Genomic DNA, 15891 nt, shown 5'->3' with positions numbered 1-15891 from the left:
ATGAAAGAAAATATGCAGGTAGAGAAAGTTCTGGAACTGGTGATAACCTTGGATAAATAGTTGAATACTCAGCTGTTTCAAATACATGTTGGTCTTTATTTTCTGAAAGGACAGTTTATAAACTATGGTTTAATGCATCGCTTAGACCACACATCAACTCAATCTCTGTATGTCCTGGATGTTGACAAAGTCGAAAAGTCTCCATGAAAAAAACTACCCATAAATGATTATAAAGGTTGCCCGTGGGAAACATTTCTATTAAATGAGTTTGACTAAACAGAATAGTATTACAAAGCACAACGTGATAGCAGTTAAACTGTCACATTTATTACATTTGGCAACAGTGTTTGTTGGCAATTAATCTTGTTCATCAGTGTTTGTTGTTGTCAAGATTCAAGGTAATATCAATCGTCATATAATGATTAAATAACTGCATATTAATGAGAGAGAAAGAGAAAGCCCTCCAACAGTTGCAGTTTATGCTGTAAATAACAGCTGATCAAGCAAATACTAGAAAGGATGCTGCTGTTTAGCTCCTAGAAGTTCCCCAACCTATTATGAAATCCATAATTCAGAAACAGAGTAGCAGTTCTACCATCCCCATAATATGAAATCCTTATCTGAAGTACTGTATCTACATGATGGGGCTTAGTGTGTTTCACAGAATACAATCATATCTCACTCATTGACCCACATATGGAGAACAGACAGTTCATTGCATGAAAAAAAATCAGACTTAAACCCTGGGCAAGGGTCTAGGAATGCTGCACACACTGCACATACTCTTGCGGACCCACCATATTTACTCTGGGTAACCCATCATAGTTACGGTTGAAGTCGGAAGTTTACATACACTTAGGTTGGAGTCATTAAAACTCGTTTTTCATCCACTCCACACATTTCTTGTTAACAGACTATCGTTTTGGCAAGTCAGTTCGGTTGTGCATGACACAAGTAATTTTTCCAACAATTGTTAACAGACAGATTATTTCACTTATAGTTCACTGTATCACAATTCCAGTGGGTCAGAAGTTACATACACTAAGTTGACTGTGCCTTTAAACAGCTTGGAAAATTCCAGAAAATTATGTCATGGCTTTAAAAGATTCTGATAGGCTAACTTGACATCATTTGAGTCAATTGGAGGTGTACCTGTGGATGTATTTCAAGGCCTACCTTCAAACTCAGTGCCTCTTTGCTTGACATCATGGGAAAATCAAAAGAAATCAGCCAAGACCTCAGAAAAAAATTGTTGACCTCCACAAGTCTGGTTCATCCTTGGGAGCAATTTACAAATGCCTGAAGGTACCACGTTCATCTGTACAATAGTACGCAAGTATAAATACCATGGGACCACGCAGCCGTCATACCGCTCAGGAAGGAGACGCGTTCTGTCTCCTAAAGATCAACGTACTTTGGTGAGAAAAGTGCAAATCAATCCCAGAACAACAGCAAAGGACCTTGTGAAGATGCTGGAGGGAACAGGTACAAAATTATCTATATCCACAGTAAAACGAGTCCTATATCGACATAACCTGAAATGCAGCTCAGCAAGGAAGAAGCCACTGCTCCAAAACCGCCATAAAAAAGCCAGACTACGGTTTGCAACTGCACATGGGGACAAAGATCGTACTTTTTGGAGAAATGTCCTCTGGTCTGATGAAACAAAAATAGAACTGTTTGGCCATAATGACCATCGTTATGTTTGGAGGAAAAATGGGGAGGCTTGCAAGCCGAAGAACACCATCCCAACTGTGAAGCCCGGGAGGGACTGGTGCACTTCACAAAATAGATGGCATCATGAGTAAGGACAATTATGTGGATATATTGAAGCAACATCTCAAGACATCAGTCAGGAAGTTAAAGCTTGGTCGCAAATGGGTCTTCCAAATGGACAATGACCCCAAGCATATTTGCAAATTTGTGGCAAAATGGATTAAGGACAACAAAGTCAAGGTATTGGAGTGGCCATCACAAAACCCTGACCTCAATCCCATAGAAAGATTGTGGGCAGAACTGAAAAAGCGTGTGCGAGCAAGGAGGCCTACAAACCTGACTCAGTTACACCAGCTCTGTCAAGAGGAATGGGCCAAAATTCACCCAACTTTTTGTGGGAAGCTTGTGGAAGCCTACCCGAAATGTTTGACCCAAGTTAAACAATTTAAAGGTAATGCTACCAAATACTAATTGAGTGTATCCAAACTTCTGACCCACTGGGAATGTGATGAAAGAAATAAACGCTGAAATAAATCATTATCTCTACTATTATTCTGACATTTCACATTCTTAAAATAAAGTGGTGATCTTAACTGACATAAGACAGGAAATTTTTACTAGGATTAAATGACAGGAATTGTGAAAAACTGAGTTTAAATGTATTTGGCTAAGGTGTATGTAAACTTCCGACTTCAACTGTACGTATGATTCATAACCCTTACCAATAAATCAAGAAGATTCTGGACAACTGCTCAGACAAAAACTGTAATAAGTTAACCAGCAGAAACTAGTCCTTCTGATCGGCCTTGGACTAACCTAACGTAACGGCCCCAAACAGACAGACGTTTAGGAGCCCCAGAAAAAACGTGTGATTCAGCACCATGCGGCTGAAACAAAACAACCAGATAGCAGACTCATACACCTACAGATGTAGGATCTTAATTTGCCCTATATTGTCACAGCAAAATAATCCTGCAGCAACAGGTTTTGAACATTTAGTCCACAATGTTGCTCGGCGGTTAGGCTATTAGCTGGCCAAAAGTAGGCTACATGAAATGTGCAATACTGTTAATGTAACCGTTTGTAAATGTGAGTTTTCAGTGAATTTATGCAAATCACATAGTTCATCTGCATTTCCTCCTGCACAGAAAAATTCTCAGCAACAAAAGAGTGATCATATTAAGATTCTACATCTGTATCAGTCATATGAGTCTGTTCACTCCCACCTGTCAAGTTAAAATTAGTCAGATATCTCAGAAAATTCAGTTTTATAATATTTACAGGCTTGCTTCCCAACATAAAGCATATACATTCCTTTATATGTTATCTCCTGTCTCAGGCATTTCCTGTGTTGTAATTTCCTGTGCCGTGTAAGACAACTATCAGAGCAGATGATGGAGGATCAATGTGCAGAGGACACAGAGAAACACCCCAGACACAGTAACAGCCAGGTCAACTGTCTGTCCATCCCTCAGTAGAATGGACCATAGACCCTGGGCCATTCTAACAGTTCTGGACATTCTGTCTTCTCTCCTGATGGGGTCATTCTGATCCTGCTGTCCATTACCATTGACTTCTGCTTGATTGACAGGGTATGTCCCTGTCCTGTCATCTACTGCACAGTCAGTGGTATGCCTACGTTGTCTAGCTGGGATGTGCACTTGGACACACTCTGGGGGCAAAGAAACTGTTTACCAGTCAAGCATTGATGTAATAAATCACAAGAGTTTGTCTTGAAAAAACAATGGGCCGGGTTTACAATTTAACATAGGCTTTCTATATTTACAATGGAGGGGACAAAAATAAATATGACACATGCAGAACGGCACAGTATTCCAATGGTGGCTGGTGACCCTTTAAATCGGATGACGTGCTCATTGTAATGGCTGGAATGAAATAAATGGGACATTATCAAACACATGGTTTCCAAGTTTTTGATACCATTCCATTGATTCCAATCCAGCCATTATTATGAGCGGTCCTCCCTTCACCAGCCTCCTCTGATGTATTTAACATTAGGCTGTAGCTGTAACACACCATGTTTGTGACAGATAACCAACTGAGGCAACAGTACCACCATGTGGCATACATATGTAGATGCCTATACAGAGGTGGTGTTAAGACATGGAAATGTGATTATGATAGGTGGACATCAAGACTATTCATTATTACACTGAAATGTAACAGTATTTTAGCAAGGAGGTATTCAGGAAACTGACTTACCCAGAGCACTTTGGATTAGCACAGTAATCAGAGCAATGATGAGAGTAACGACAGATATATAAACCTGGAAGACAGGATTTACAGGATCACATTTGCATTCCATTAGACAACTTTGAAATTGTCTTGCATTTCATTTTGTTAAAAACCATGAGCTATCCCGTTTGGCAAAAAACAGGTTGAATCAACGTTGTTCCCACGTCATTTCAACCAAAATAATCAATGTGAAGAGGTTGAATCAATGTGGAAAACTGATTTGATTTGCAAAAAGTCATCAACGTGAGGCCATTTCGTCTTTTTTTCACCCAAATTTTAACCCAAATCCAATGACATGACGAAATTTGAACTGACGTCTGTGGCCAGTGGGATGTGATTGATAAAGGCATTGTCATATGGTTCTGACTAGCCATGGTCAGATCACATGATGAGCAGGAGAAACGGCGATCCTTGTGATACTTAAAGATAAAGGCCTACCAGTGACAGCTGTATAGGGTCTTGAGTCATTTTTCTCCAGGATTTTCCCATGCGGACTCTGAGTAGAGCTAAAGTACATGGTGTCAGATCCTCATCTTCATCCAACTCTACACATCTATGTGGGGAAAACAGAACAAAACAAAAACAAAGCATTGGCATACACAGTCTATTATTCATTAGTGAGTCTGATATGATTCTGCTAAGTAGAAGGGGAAGTACCTTTGTAAGAGTCTCTCCACCACAATGTCCAGCCCATCATGAATTGATATGTTTAATCTTTCTCTGATGATCAATGGGACATCATGTCCCTCTTCTGCCAAAACCACCAATGTATATATTCCCTGATGGTTCATAAGGGAAAAATCATTATGAGAACAGTAATCAAAAGCATGCAAACTGACATGTCTGAATGCATTGTAATTCTGATTACTGTTACTGTTACAGAAGGATCAAAGATTCTGGAGGCTTAATTGTAGCATGTAAATGACAGTGATAATACATGGTAAGACACCTGAGAACTGCCTGCCAGGGCTGCTCTGCTGTACAGTGATATAGCCTGATCAACAGCTCCTAGCCTGCTGCTTGAGTAGTAGTAGTCGCCCATCTTCAGCAAACCTGGAACCAGAGCGATAGCCTGAGTGTCAGTCTGTGCCATCATGCCAACTCATTGTCACTCTTTGTAATGCCAAATGTTTGGCTTGACAATGAAAGCAATGGAGTGGGCAAGAGCACAAACAGATCTGGGACCAGGCTAACAGAGAAACAGGTGCTTTATGTAAACTAGCTTTTCCACTACTGACTAGAGGCTGTGATGACACTGTAGGACAGGAACTCACCAGAATCATGTGGGGCATAGTTCATTGTGGAATGGTTATAATACCTCCATTGACAATCATAGCTCTGCTTCAACTCCTGGAATCAAAAAAGAGTGGTAACTCAAGTGTATGATATAGCTTATGGTAATGAATGTCTCTCTGTCAAGGCCCTGGGGTGTCTTTGTGTGTCTCTCAAATGAATGTGTCACTAAATCTGAACCAATTGGCTTTAGAAGAATATGAGAGATGCAGTATCTTTCCATGAGAAAATAAGAATTCAAATGCCAGACTCCTTACCTCACATAGGTAGGCAACATTATTCTGGGCCACTCCCAAACCTGTTTCAGCGGCAAGGGCATACCTGACCAGGGCCTCGCCCCTTTAGGAACAATACAGAAAAAATGCTACAACAGTACAACAAACTAAGTTTAACCCATACCCATGTACACACATGTGCACACACACACACACACACACACACACAAACACTGTAACATCAGTAACTCGATTTGACAAATCAAATGAATGAGGGAAATTGGACTGATGAACTAGAGTCTATTTTGCTTCTCTCACCAGGAGCCCTGGAGGTAGGCTTGGAGAGCCTCTCTTACGATGTATCCCAGGTAACCATTCTGCTCACAGATCTGTTTCAGAATGCTAGAGGGCAGGACAACATAATACATAAAACAAGTATTGAATCAGAGGTTCATCACATAACGACAACAACAAAGTATTGTTATTATCATGACATCATTATTACCGTAAATCAACAGAAAGTACAGTCGTGGCCAAAAGTTTTGAGAATGACACAAATATTAATTTCCACAAAATTTGCTGCTTCAGTGTCTTTAGATATTTTTGTCAGATGTTACTATGGAATATTGAAGTATAATTACAAGCGTTTCATAAGTGTCAAAGGCTTTTATTGACAATTACATGAAGTTGATGCAAAGAGTCAATATTTGCAGTGTTAACCCTTCTTTTTCAAGACCTCTGCAATCGGCCCTGGCATGCTGTCAATTAACTTCTGGGCCACATCCTGACTGATGGCAGCCCATTCTTGCATAATCAATGCTTGGAGTTTGTCAGAATTTGTGGGTTTTTGTTTGTCCACCCGCCTCTTGAGGATTGACCACAAGTTCTCAACGGGATTAAGGTCTGGGGAGTTTCCTGGCCATGGACCCATCGATGTTTTGTTCCCTGAGCCACTTAGTTATCACTTTTGCCTTATGGCAAGGTGCTCCATCATGCTGGAAAATGCATTGTTCGTCACCAAACTGTTCCTGGATGGATGGGAGAAGTTGCTCTCGGAGGATGTGTTGGTACCATTCTTTATTCATGGCTGTGTTCTTAGGCAAAATTGTGAGTGAGCCCACTCCCTTGGCTGAGAAGCAACCCCACACATGAATGGTCTCAGGATGCTTTACTGTTGGTAAGACACAGGACTGATGGAAGCGCTCACCTTGTCTTCTCCGGACAAGCTTTTTTCCAGATGCCCCAAACAATCGGAAAGGGGATTCATCAGAGAAAAGGACTTTACCCCAGGCCTCAGCAGTCCAATCCCTGTACATTTAGCAGAAAATCAGTCTGTCCCTAATGTTTTTCCTGGAGAGAAGTGGCTTCTTTGCTGCCCTTCTTCACACCAGGCCATCCTCCAAAAGTCTTCGCCTCACTGTGCGTGCAGATGCACTCACACTTGCCTGCTGCCATTCCTGAGCAAGCTCTGTACTGGTGGTGCCCCGATCCCGCAGCTGAATCAACTTTAGGAGACGGTCCTGGCGCTTGCTGGACTTTCTTGAGCACCCTGAAGCCTTCTTCACAACAATTGAACCGCTCTCCTTGAAGTTCTTGATGATCCGATAAATGGTTGATTTAGGTGCAATCTTACTGGCAGCAATATCCTTGCCTGTAATGCAAAGCAATGATGACGGCACGTGTTTCCTTGCAGGTAACCACAGTTGACAGAGGAAGGAAGAGGAAGAACAATGGTTCCAAGCACCACCCAACTCAATCAGCATGACAGAGTGATCTCCAGCCTTGTCCTCGTCAACACTCACACCTGTGTTAACGAAAGAATCACTGACATGATGTCAGCTGGTCCATTTGTAGCAGGGCTGAAATGCAGTGGAAATGTTTTTGGGGGATTCAGTTCATTTGCATGGCAAAGAGGGACTTTGCAATTAATTGCAATTAATCTGATCACTCTTCATAAAATTCTGGAGTATATGCAAATTGCCATCATACAAACTGAGGCAGCAGACTTTGTGAAAATTAATATTTGCGTCATTCTCAAAACTTTTGGCCACGACTGTACACATTTGGTACAGAATACTAAGGACTACAATAAGCTCAGTGACTAAAGGTTTACTCTTACTCTGACACATCAGCCCTGATCTAAGATATTTTGTGACACTAACAGCTTCATCTGGGGATTCATAAGACATGAGTAACTCAGCACTACACAGGGTCTCTCACTCTAAGCCACGCTGTGACAGTGGCACTTATTTTTTACAAATGCAAATACACAGGTCCTTGAATTAGTCCAGCATTTAGTCAGATGACACTTTTCTGCAGGCTACCCTCTGGTGCAGTGGATCATACAGGAGTTTTCTTCACTCCCTGAGCTGAGCGGATAAGAGACTTACATCACAGCCCTCTCTGTGTCCCGGGAGACCCCCTCCATGTTTCCTGTGGACAGGTACCAGGCCGCCTCCACCGCCCCGTCCACGTGACCATAGAGGGAGGAGTTTAGGAAGAGATGAAACGCAGCAGTCTGGGGAGTACAGAAAACACAATGAGTATTAGACCCTTCATAAATCTGTAAAAGGCTTCCAACTTAAAACTCAAGTTGATTTTAAAAAGTATGGGTGAGGTTGGTCCTACCTCATTCTTTTCTGGGTTGTGTGGGTTCTTCCCATTTAAGTGATACACACCCAGGTTAAACATGCCGTCATGACTGCCATTGTGGGCAGCCTGTTCAAAGTACTTGTAGGCAGTCTTGTAGTCTCTCAGTATGGTGCTGTAATACCATCCCAGCCCATTCAAGGCTTGGACTGAACCCTAGAGGTCAGAGATGCACATTAAAGGCAAGCACACATAGACACACATAAACACACACCACAAGGTAGAGTATTACAGCACACATACCTTGGCTGCAGCTTTCTCCAATATCTGAAGACCCAGAGTCATGTTCCTCTTCACCCCCTGTCCCTGGAGAGACCATTATCAATCAGTCCTCTAATCAGTCTACACATACACAACACATATCTGGCAATATTGAAGTCCTATATCCCCTACTTACACAAGACATGATGCTTACCTTAAATAATAAGATAGAGTACTCATACATGGCTGCAGGATCCTCCAGCTCCATGGCACTCTTAGCGTACCACTTAACTGCACTCCCAACATCCTTAGAGACACCATTTTGACCCCAGAATAGAAGCTTTGCTAGAAGTTTCTGCATAAATGAAGTTGTGTCATTTTCCGATTAATTCCCTTGAATCATTCCTAACTTGACGTAGAAGACACTTCTAAGTACTTTAGTATAGACTAAAAGCGCAATGATTTCTAAGTATTTTGATATATACTGTACCTGTGATTCAACGTCTCCTCTGTCAGCTTGAAGTTTGATATACTGAAAGGTGTCACCTGTCTCATGGGTTAGGCTGTTCAGGTGGTTCTCGTTGCTTATAAGAATGTGCTCAGTGATATATTGCTTGGGGTGAGAGGAAATGTATGGTTAACAGTTATACTAACGTAACAGTACAACTAAAGTTCCTCAAGTCCTTTTTTTATAAATTCACCTGATTCCCCAGTACCCGCCCTTGGTCAATACTGGTCTGTGCCCCAACATTGGAGTAGTAACTGTACGCCATGTCAAAGTCTTTGGCGAACCCGTCAATTCCTTGTGTGTGTTTGTAGCCCAAATGCATGAGGGCTAAACGGTTGTCTCCCAGTGCACCAATCAGACTGTAGACATGACCCTGGAATACACAGAGGTCATAACAAGGTCACTCATCATGGGTCCGGGGTCACATACAGCTCATGACAAAGATGGCATTACTAGTGATGAGGTCAGATGACTGGTCGCTACCTGCTGTTGGTCCACAGGGGCCCCCAGGCCAGCCAGATGGATGGTGGAGAGCAGCAAGGAGGCGTGGTGGTAGCCATAGCAGGAGGACATCTGCAGCAAGGCTATCAGGGAGGAGGAGGTGGAGTCCATCTGGTTGCTTCCTCTATTGGACAGTCTATTCACTACATGCTCAAACAATCTGCTTCCAAGGTGAAGGGGTGTTCTCCTGTTCTTAGTTCCTACAGGTATCAATGGAGTAGATACTGTAAATGTAACCAAGAATATGTGTGTGCAGTCAAACACTACCTGCAGGTGATGTAGGTTTAAGTACATAAGGCACCTGTATGAGATGGGTATATTGCCTATAGGTAATATACCTGTGGGGAAGTCCTTTTGCTGGGTCTCTAAGAAGGTGAAAAGTGCACGGTGCTTCTTCTGTGCTTCCCAGGTCCATGTCTGCCTACATGTATTCTGTCCAAACCTTCTCCATAAACTGATGTAGTGAGAGTGACACAAACCTGAAAAATCTAACTCAGTCAGATCTGGTTTATCCATAATAATGTGACATAAAACTCCCCCAGACTCCATATTCACAGTGCTAGGGTTTGCCTTCAAGACACAGATCCATTTGGTGTTGGCACACCACTCACACAGATGACTAAACATGAATCTACACAGTATAGAGCTCACCTGTCATAAAGACTTCCTGGTTGTGTGTCACAGCCTGAAGAAAGGCTGCAGTGACTTCTCTGATAACATCACACTCTCTGTGAGTCTTTTCCAGGCCCTCTAATGTCTTGGCAGGGGAAAGGAAGTTGATCACCTGTAATATATTTAACTGTCATGATACTGTAACAACATGAACCTATACCTCTTAATACAGTAGTACAGTAAGGCCTATATAATACATTTCTGTACATTTTCATTTCTCATATTGAACAATTGTTTTAAAAAAAGTTTCAAGGCATTTGGACACACCTTTTCTGTGCCCAAACGATAGTATTTGATTGGTCCAAAATAGCCATGGAAACCTGGCATGAACCTGCCCCCTCCAATCACAAAGTATCCACCAGTGTCATTGTAATGGATGTCACTCTGAAAGCTGCAAAATATTCAACACTCAACATTTGAAAGAAATATTGACACTAAGTTATGCAAAGTCCTCCTCAAGGCTTTTGGTGCAGTTTGAAGTGAGCTAGTCTTAAAAACACCTAAGTTCACTCCAATCCCTTTTCTGTGTTTACATATCAAAATATTTATGGCTAAAAAAAGTTTGTAATTATCCAAAAAGCTTTGATGGCTTACTCAAATATGTGCGTGTGCCCCACCATTCCTCCCGATGTCATTTCAGGTTTAACTTGCAGTGTCACCTGAAAGACACACAAGACATGAATTCATAAATTCACAACTACAAACTCCAATATATAAAGTATGTATAAATATCATGATGTGAAAAGATGGTATGTAGATTCTGAAATGGGACTTTAATGATATACCCCATTCCTAACTGTAGCACCCTAAGCTACCAAGTGTGTCTCTGATGTACTGTATGCATATGTTGTTGCTGTATGTACACTGAACAAAAATGTAAACAAAACATGTAAAGTGTTGGTCCCATGTTTCATGATCTGAATTAAAAATCACAGACATTTTCTATACACACAAAAAGCTTATTTATCTCAAAGGGTGTGTGCAAATGTGTTTACATCCCTGTTAGTAAGCATGTATCCTTTACCAAGTTTATCCATCCACCTGACAAGTGTGGCATATCAAGAAGCTGATTAAACAGCATGACCATTACACAGGTGCACCTTGTGCTGGGGACAATAAAAGGCCACTTTAAAATGTGTAGTTTTGTCACACAACACAATGCCACAGATGTCACAAGTTTTGAGGGAGCATGCAATTGCCATGCTGTCTGCAGGAATGTCCACCAGAGCTGTTGCCAGATAATTTCATGTTCATTTCTCTACTATAAGCTGCCTCCAATGTCGTTTTAGAGAATTTGACAGTACGTCTAACCGGCCGCAGACCACATGTAACCACGCCAGCCCAGGACTTCCACATCCGGCTTCTTCACCTGTGGGATCGTTTGAGGGGCAGTGGGCGATGAGGATTATTTATGTCTGTAATAAAGGCCGTTTGTGGGGAAAAACAAATTCTGAATGGCTGGGCCTGGCTCCCTAGTACCACTGCCCAGTCATGTGAAATCCATAGATTAAGGCCTAATGAATTCATTTAAATTGCCTGATTTCTTTATATGAAATGCAACATTGTAAAATATTTTCAATTGATGCATGTTGCATTTAGATTTCTTTTCAGTATATCTTGCTGGTGACAAATCCAATTTCCCATCATTGGAATAATAGTTTATTAAATTCAATTGTATGGTACCTTAGAGCCTTGTATGAAGCAGTCTAGTCTGATCCAGGTCCAGAGAGGCAGAGCTGTGTGGGCTCTGAATGCCTGATCTCCCCCAGACACCACACGAACCTGAATTATGATATCTCCTAAACATTAGACAGTACTTTATTAAATCATAAGACAGACATCTACCATAATGCATGCTGATATCTAATCATAACACTACCTACCGCTCAAAGACACAGCAGCTTGATCACATTCACAGCCCAACATTACATCATAAGTATCGGGTGAGACCGAAACAGAACAAATACACACTAACATCCTATCAGGTGAATCCACAACAAGCTTCCATGCTATGCCTCACCTGTGTCAGTGAGCTGTATCAGAGGAGTGTCGTATTTGCTGTTCTGATCAACATGATGGATGATTCCACACAGTTTCTTGTCACACCACTGCACCAGAAAGACCCATATAGACACTGTGATACTGGGGAAAGGGAGATTAATGAGATCTTTCACATTCAATTTGCTGTGTCACTGTTCCATAGCTGCCACAGGGAGGAGATTTAATGAATTTGTGTAGTTGTAATCTGTGATTATATCTTAATAAAATTATTGATTATGCATCCATAAAGCATGCCCACTGGTATCATCTTCTACATAGGTTCGTTCGCTGATCGTTCAATGCATTGTTTAAAGCATGTAAACAATAAAGAACTGTAGCATATGGAAATGTATATGCTAAGTGAATTAAAAATGGAAGTGAAATGAGCTGTCAGCATTGAAAAGACAGAGATCTTTCTGTAACTGACCTAAGGAGGTGCATGGAGTCAGAAACATCAGATGACTGAAACTATCATTTTCAAAATGCTAAATCATGGACCCTTTTAGTTGAACTTTAAAATAACTCACTTTGTAAGAGAGGTCACAATATATTGTATAATTAATTTGGCATTATACTGGTTATAACTATTCATGTTTATGTGAGTCATTCCAGGTGACATTGTCAGTCCACTTGCAGAGTTGTTTTCCACAAGACTACCCAAAGGATCAGCTCTCATGATAACGTAGGGAAATGTGTCATGAATGCAAATAAATACTATTTAGAGGGAAGTTAAATCCAAACCTGGGCTGCTCCACAGTGAGGACACGATCTCTCTCAAGATCTCTGTTGATGAAAGGGTGGATCTTGCGAATCACTCCAAAACTCTTTCCAGTGCTAACCATTGGAAATGTCAACATATCCACAGTGTCTACAAATCAATTCAAGAAAATATTAGTATACACTACAACTATAATAAGGACTGAGAATACCTTCTTTAACAAAATAAATAATATGTCAGTATTTTTCTTTCTATGTCTCAATTCACTGGCACCAAACTGTTTATCATAAAGTGTACTTGACAGCAATGTGAGTCTAATTGTAACACACACATATAGTACAAAACATGATTGGTTGATTGAGACCAGACCTGACTCATGTGGGCACTGGCGGATTCTGTCTCTGGTCAGCTGCCACATAAGATCAGCCATCCAGGAGGGGCACCCAGGATAATGTCTAGCTGGACGCTCAGAGGGAAGTACTGCCTGAAGCACTTTGAACGTTCTCACCAGGGACCCATTGTATGTGCTGGTCCTATTCACATGGCCTTTGTCTCCTATGCCTTGCTCAAGGTGGTCCAACCAGGCTCGAACCATCACATTATGGACGTCCAATGTGCGCCTCATGAAGAGGTCCTTTCTGTAGGCCATGCCTGGAGGGAACCAAAGCTTCACTGGATGAGTCCTGGGGACATGGAGGCGTCTGTGGTTGGTCCATCTCCTCCTGAAGACAGCCACTCCTGTCTTGGTCTGTGTGGAGACCACCACCTCCACTCCCACCTCACAGGCCCTGGAGCACTGGTAACTAACTTGGACCACTGAGCCATGCATCACTATGTCTGGGACCAAGTCAAACTGTATGGAATCGCCATGCAGCACTGAGCTCTCTCCAGCTGGGGATGAGGAGGTAGGCATGATGTGGGATGAAGACTCACATAGTGCCTGGTCGAGATTAATTAAATATAGGTGGAAATTAGCTGGATTCAACAGTAACGTTATGTCCATTGCATAGCATGCTTGCTTGGTGTTCAGAAGACCTCTCCTTGAATGGTTTACTATAATAAATGGGTAATGTCTCTAGTGTATTATCCCTTTATAAAACCAAGAAAACTGAAATAATGAGTAAAGCCTGTGGGAATTTTCCTCACTCTAACTTGTTTGTAAGATTCATTCGGAGATGCCTCCAGGCAGCACTGGTGACTATCAGTGTGTTATGGCTGAAATATAATCACTTTTGTTGGAATTTAAGACTGGTAAAATGCATATTCATACAGATTTAAATTGCTGAAAATGGCCAAAAAGCATCGTGGGCCTAGCCTGGTATGTACATATTAAACATCACATTTGAAACGAGGTCAGCTAATGACCAGGCACTAAATGTGACATTTGTGGATATTAGTTGTGAGTTGTGATGTGTGGTGGTAGTCTGTAAACTACACACAAATATTTACACAAGTTTGCAATTTATTCAAATAGACTACCGTTTACATAGCCATATTCATTATCCTTGTATTAGATACTCAATTATGTATATTTCTTACCAGCGACAAAACAATTACAACGGTGACAGCATGTCCACAAAGGTTAAAACTTTCAAAAACTTTCATTTTCAAGTGTGCATTTCATACAATCCTTGAATTCTGTCTTCCCGATTTTTTTAGGACTATATCGAATGTTATTTAATGTTCAAATCGTGGTTATAATTGTATTAATGTGATCAATTCAATGTTATTAATCCAAATACAGTTTTCTGTTGCGTTGCCTCGTTATTCCTCACTTCCGTGATACAGGTGGAGCTATGTGGTAGCACCTGTTCTGCAGGTGGAGCCTATTACGCCGTGCAAAATTAGCCTGACGACACACTAAATCCTTCCGCTACTCTGTCGTTCGCCTCCGACAGAGCCAGTGATCCTTTGGCGAGGTTGTGCAGTGGCAAAACATATTATTTATTAAACATCTCATAAACATCATCATTGGATATATTTCTAGGCAGTATTTCAGCAACACGTTTCTCCTCATACATCATAATCTCACAGCACCAATGTTCTATAAACACGAGGAAATCAGTTTATCACACGATAAAGCCAAAGACAGTACAGTGTGAAGATAAGCAGAAAGTGCTTCTCCAACAGAAATCCCCGATCACACTTGTAGGCGATGTGTTGGCTGTGCAGAATCACATCAACTGCGCATGTGCAGGTCTTACAATCCTAGGCACTCGTTCGATATAAAGTTGTTTTTGACTCAAATGAAAATGTGTCAGTTTGTCACTTTCACGAGGTTGGAGTAATAACATGCTCAACTATGTAAAACATTTGCTGGAATCTAGGTTGTGCCTTTAGATTTTGAAAAAATTTACAACTAAGGAAGAATTGTTCACCTCTCTCATTGACTTCTCAAACACATGCCTGGTCTGTTTCGCAATCGTTCCCGGAAGTCTCGCGATGTTGCGCCTCTGGGTTTAGAAACTGTCCTTACCTTCAATAGCCTGGCGTCAAAATTAACTATGAGTCTACCATTCGAATTTAAGACCCAATTTAGCACAAAACAGACACTAGCAGAACATACACTTACAGAAAGGTAGAAATACAGTCCCTAGTGAAAGTCTACACACCCCTTGCATAGTCTAAATATTTTGCTGCCTTAAAATTAAACCTCAAAGAGAATAAATTAGATTTTTTTCCCTACTGGACTACACAATTTACTCCACATTTTCTAAGTCAAATAACAAATATAGAACACTTTCCAAGGTCACACATTGTTTTCCAGTATATTTTTCATCAGGAGAACTTGTATGCGTGAAACCAAAATTCAGACAATCGATACTTCAGAAAATGTAGGGGCAAAAACAAACAAATGGCCAGGCCTTAATTAATTGGGAGCTCCCTTAATGGCCAGTTTTGAGTACCTTTATAGAGCTGCAGAATTTCACTAACTGCTCTCTCAAGGCAGCAGGCCTCAGGAAGCATTTCAAAGGGAGTGATACAGAATAATTGTTAAACTCATCAGAATACTGGGTAGGGGACCCCACATCCTCTCCTGGAATATATATATTTTAATTTGTTTTCAGTATGCTAAATCTTAAATCAGTCCAAAAAAAGTCAATATTCACTATTACTAGGCC

At 41.2% G+C, this 15891-nt stretch overlaps 1 protein-coding gene across 2 annotated transcripts; it reads right to left on the bottom strand.

The window, feature by feature from the left end:
* Nucleotides 1-75: 75 nt before the first annotated feature.
* Nucleotides 76-14543, bottom strand: LOC139541274 (protein sel-1 homolog 3). 2 transcript variants are annotated; one of them, XM_071345735.1, is made up of 24 exons: nt 14309-14543; nt 13139-13709; nt 12793-12919; nt 12032-12153; nt 11695-11810; nt 10606-10670; nt 10279-10402; nt 9991-10123; nt 9678-9818; nt 9322-9539; nt 9032-9211; nt 8821-8943; nt 8545-8685; nt 8373-8435; nt 8109-8285; nt 7871-7998; nt 5799-5882; nt 5523-5604; nt 5247-5322; nt 4922-5025; nt 4630-4751; nt 4411-4525; nt 3940-4003; nt 76-3403 (listed from the first exon to the last, which is right to left on the bottom strand). In XM_071345735.1, exons 1-24 carry the CDS (start codon nt 14372-14374, stop codon nt 3099-3101), a joined length of 3447 nt encoding a protein of 1148 aa, XP_071201836.1. In that variant the 5' UTR covers nt 14375-14543; the 3' UTR covers nt 76-3098. The 2 variants fall into 2 exon arrangements, with proteins under 2 accessions (XP_071201836.1, XP_071201837.1); XM_071345736.1 differs by having other exon boundaries at nt 76-3388.
* Between the last annotated feature and the right edge of the window lie 1348 nt (nt 14544-15891).

Source organism: Salvelinus alpinus, chromosome 16 (assembly GCF_045679555.1).
Source record: "Salvelinus alpinus chromosome 16, SLU_Salpinus.1, whole genome shotgun sequence".
NCBI lineage: Eukaryota > Metazoa > Chordata > Actinopteri > Salmoniformes > Salmonidae > Salvelinus > Salvelinus alpinus.
This window is presented reverse-complemented; position numbering and strand designations above follow the sequence as displayed.

Bases quoted from the DNA above. Each gene is read 5' to 3' on its own strand.
- LOC139541274 (XM_071345735.1), bottom strand. From the start codon at position 14,374: ATGAAAGTTTTTGAAAGTTTTAACCTTTGTGGACATGCTGTCACCGTT. The intron at 8,436-8,544 runs GTAAGCATCATG...TGGTCTCTCCAG, and splicing joins ACTCTATCTTATTATTTAAG to GGACAGGGGGTGAAGAGGAA. The intron at 4,526-4,629 runs GTACTTCCCCTT...TTCCCCACATAG, and splicing joins GTGGAGAGACTCTTACAAAG to ATGTGTAGAGTTGGATGAAG.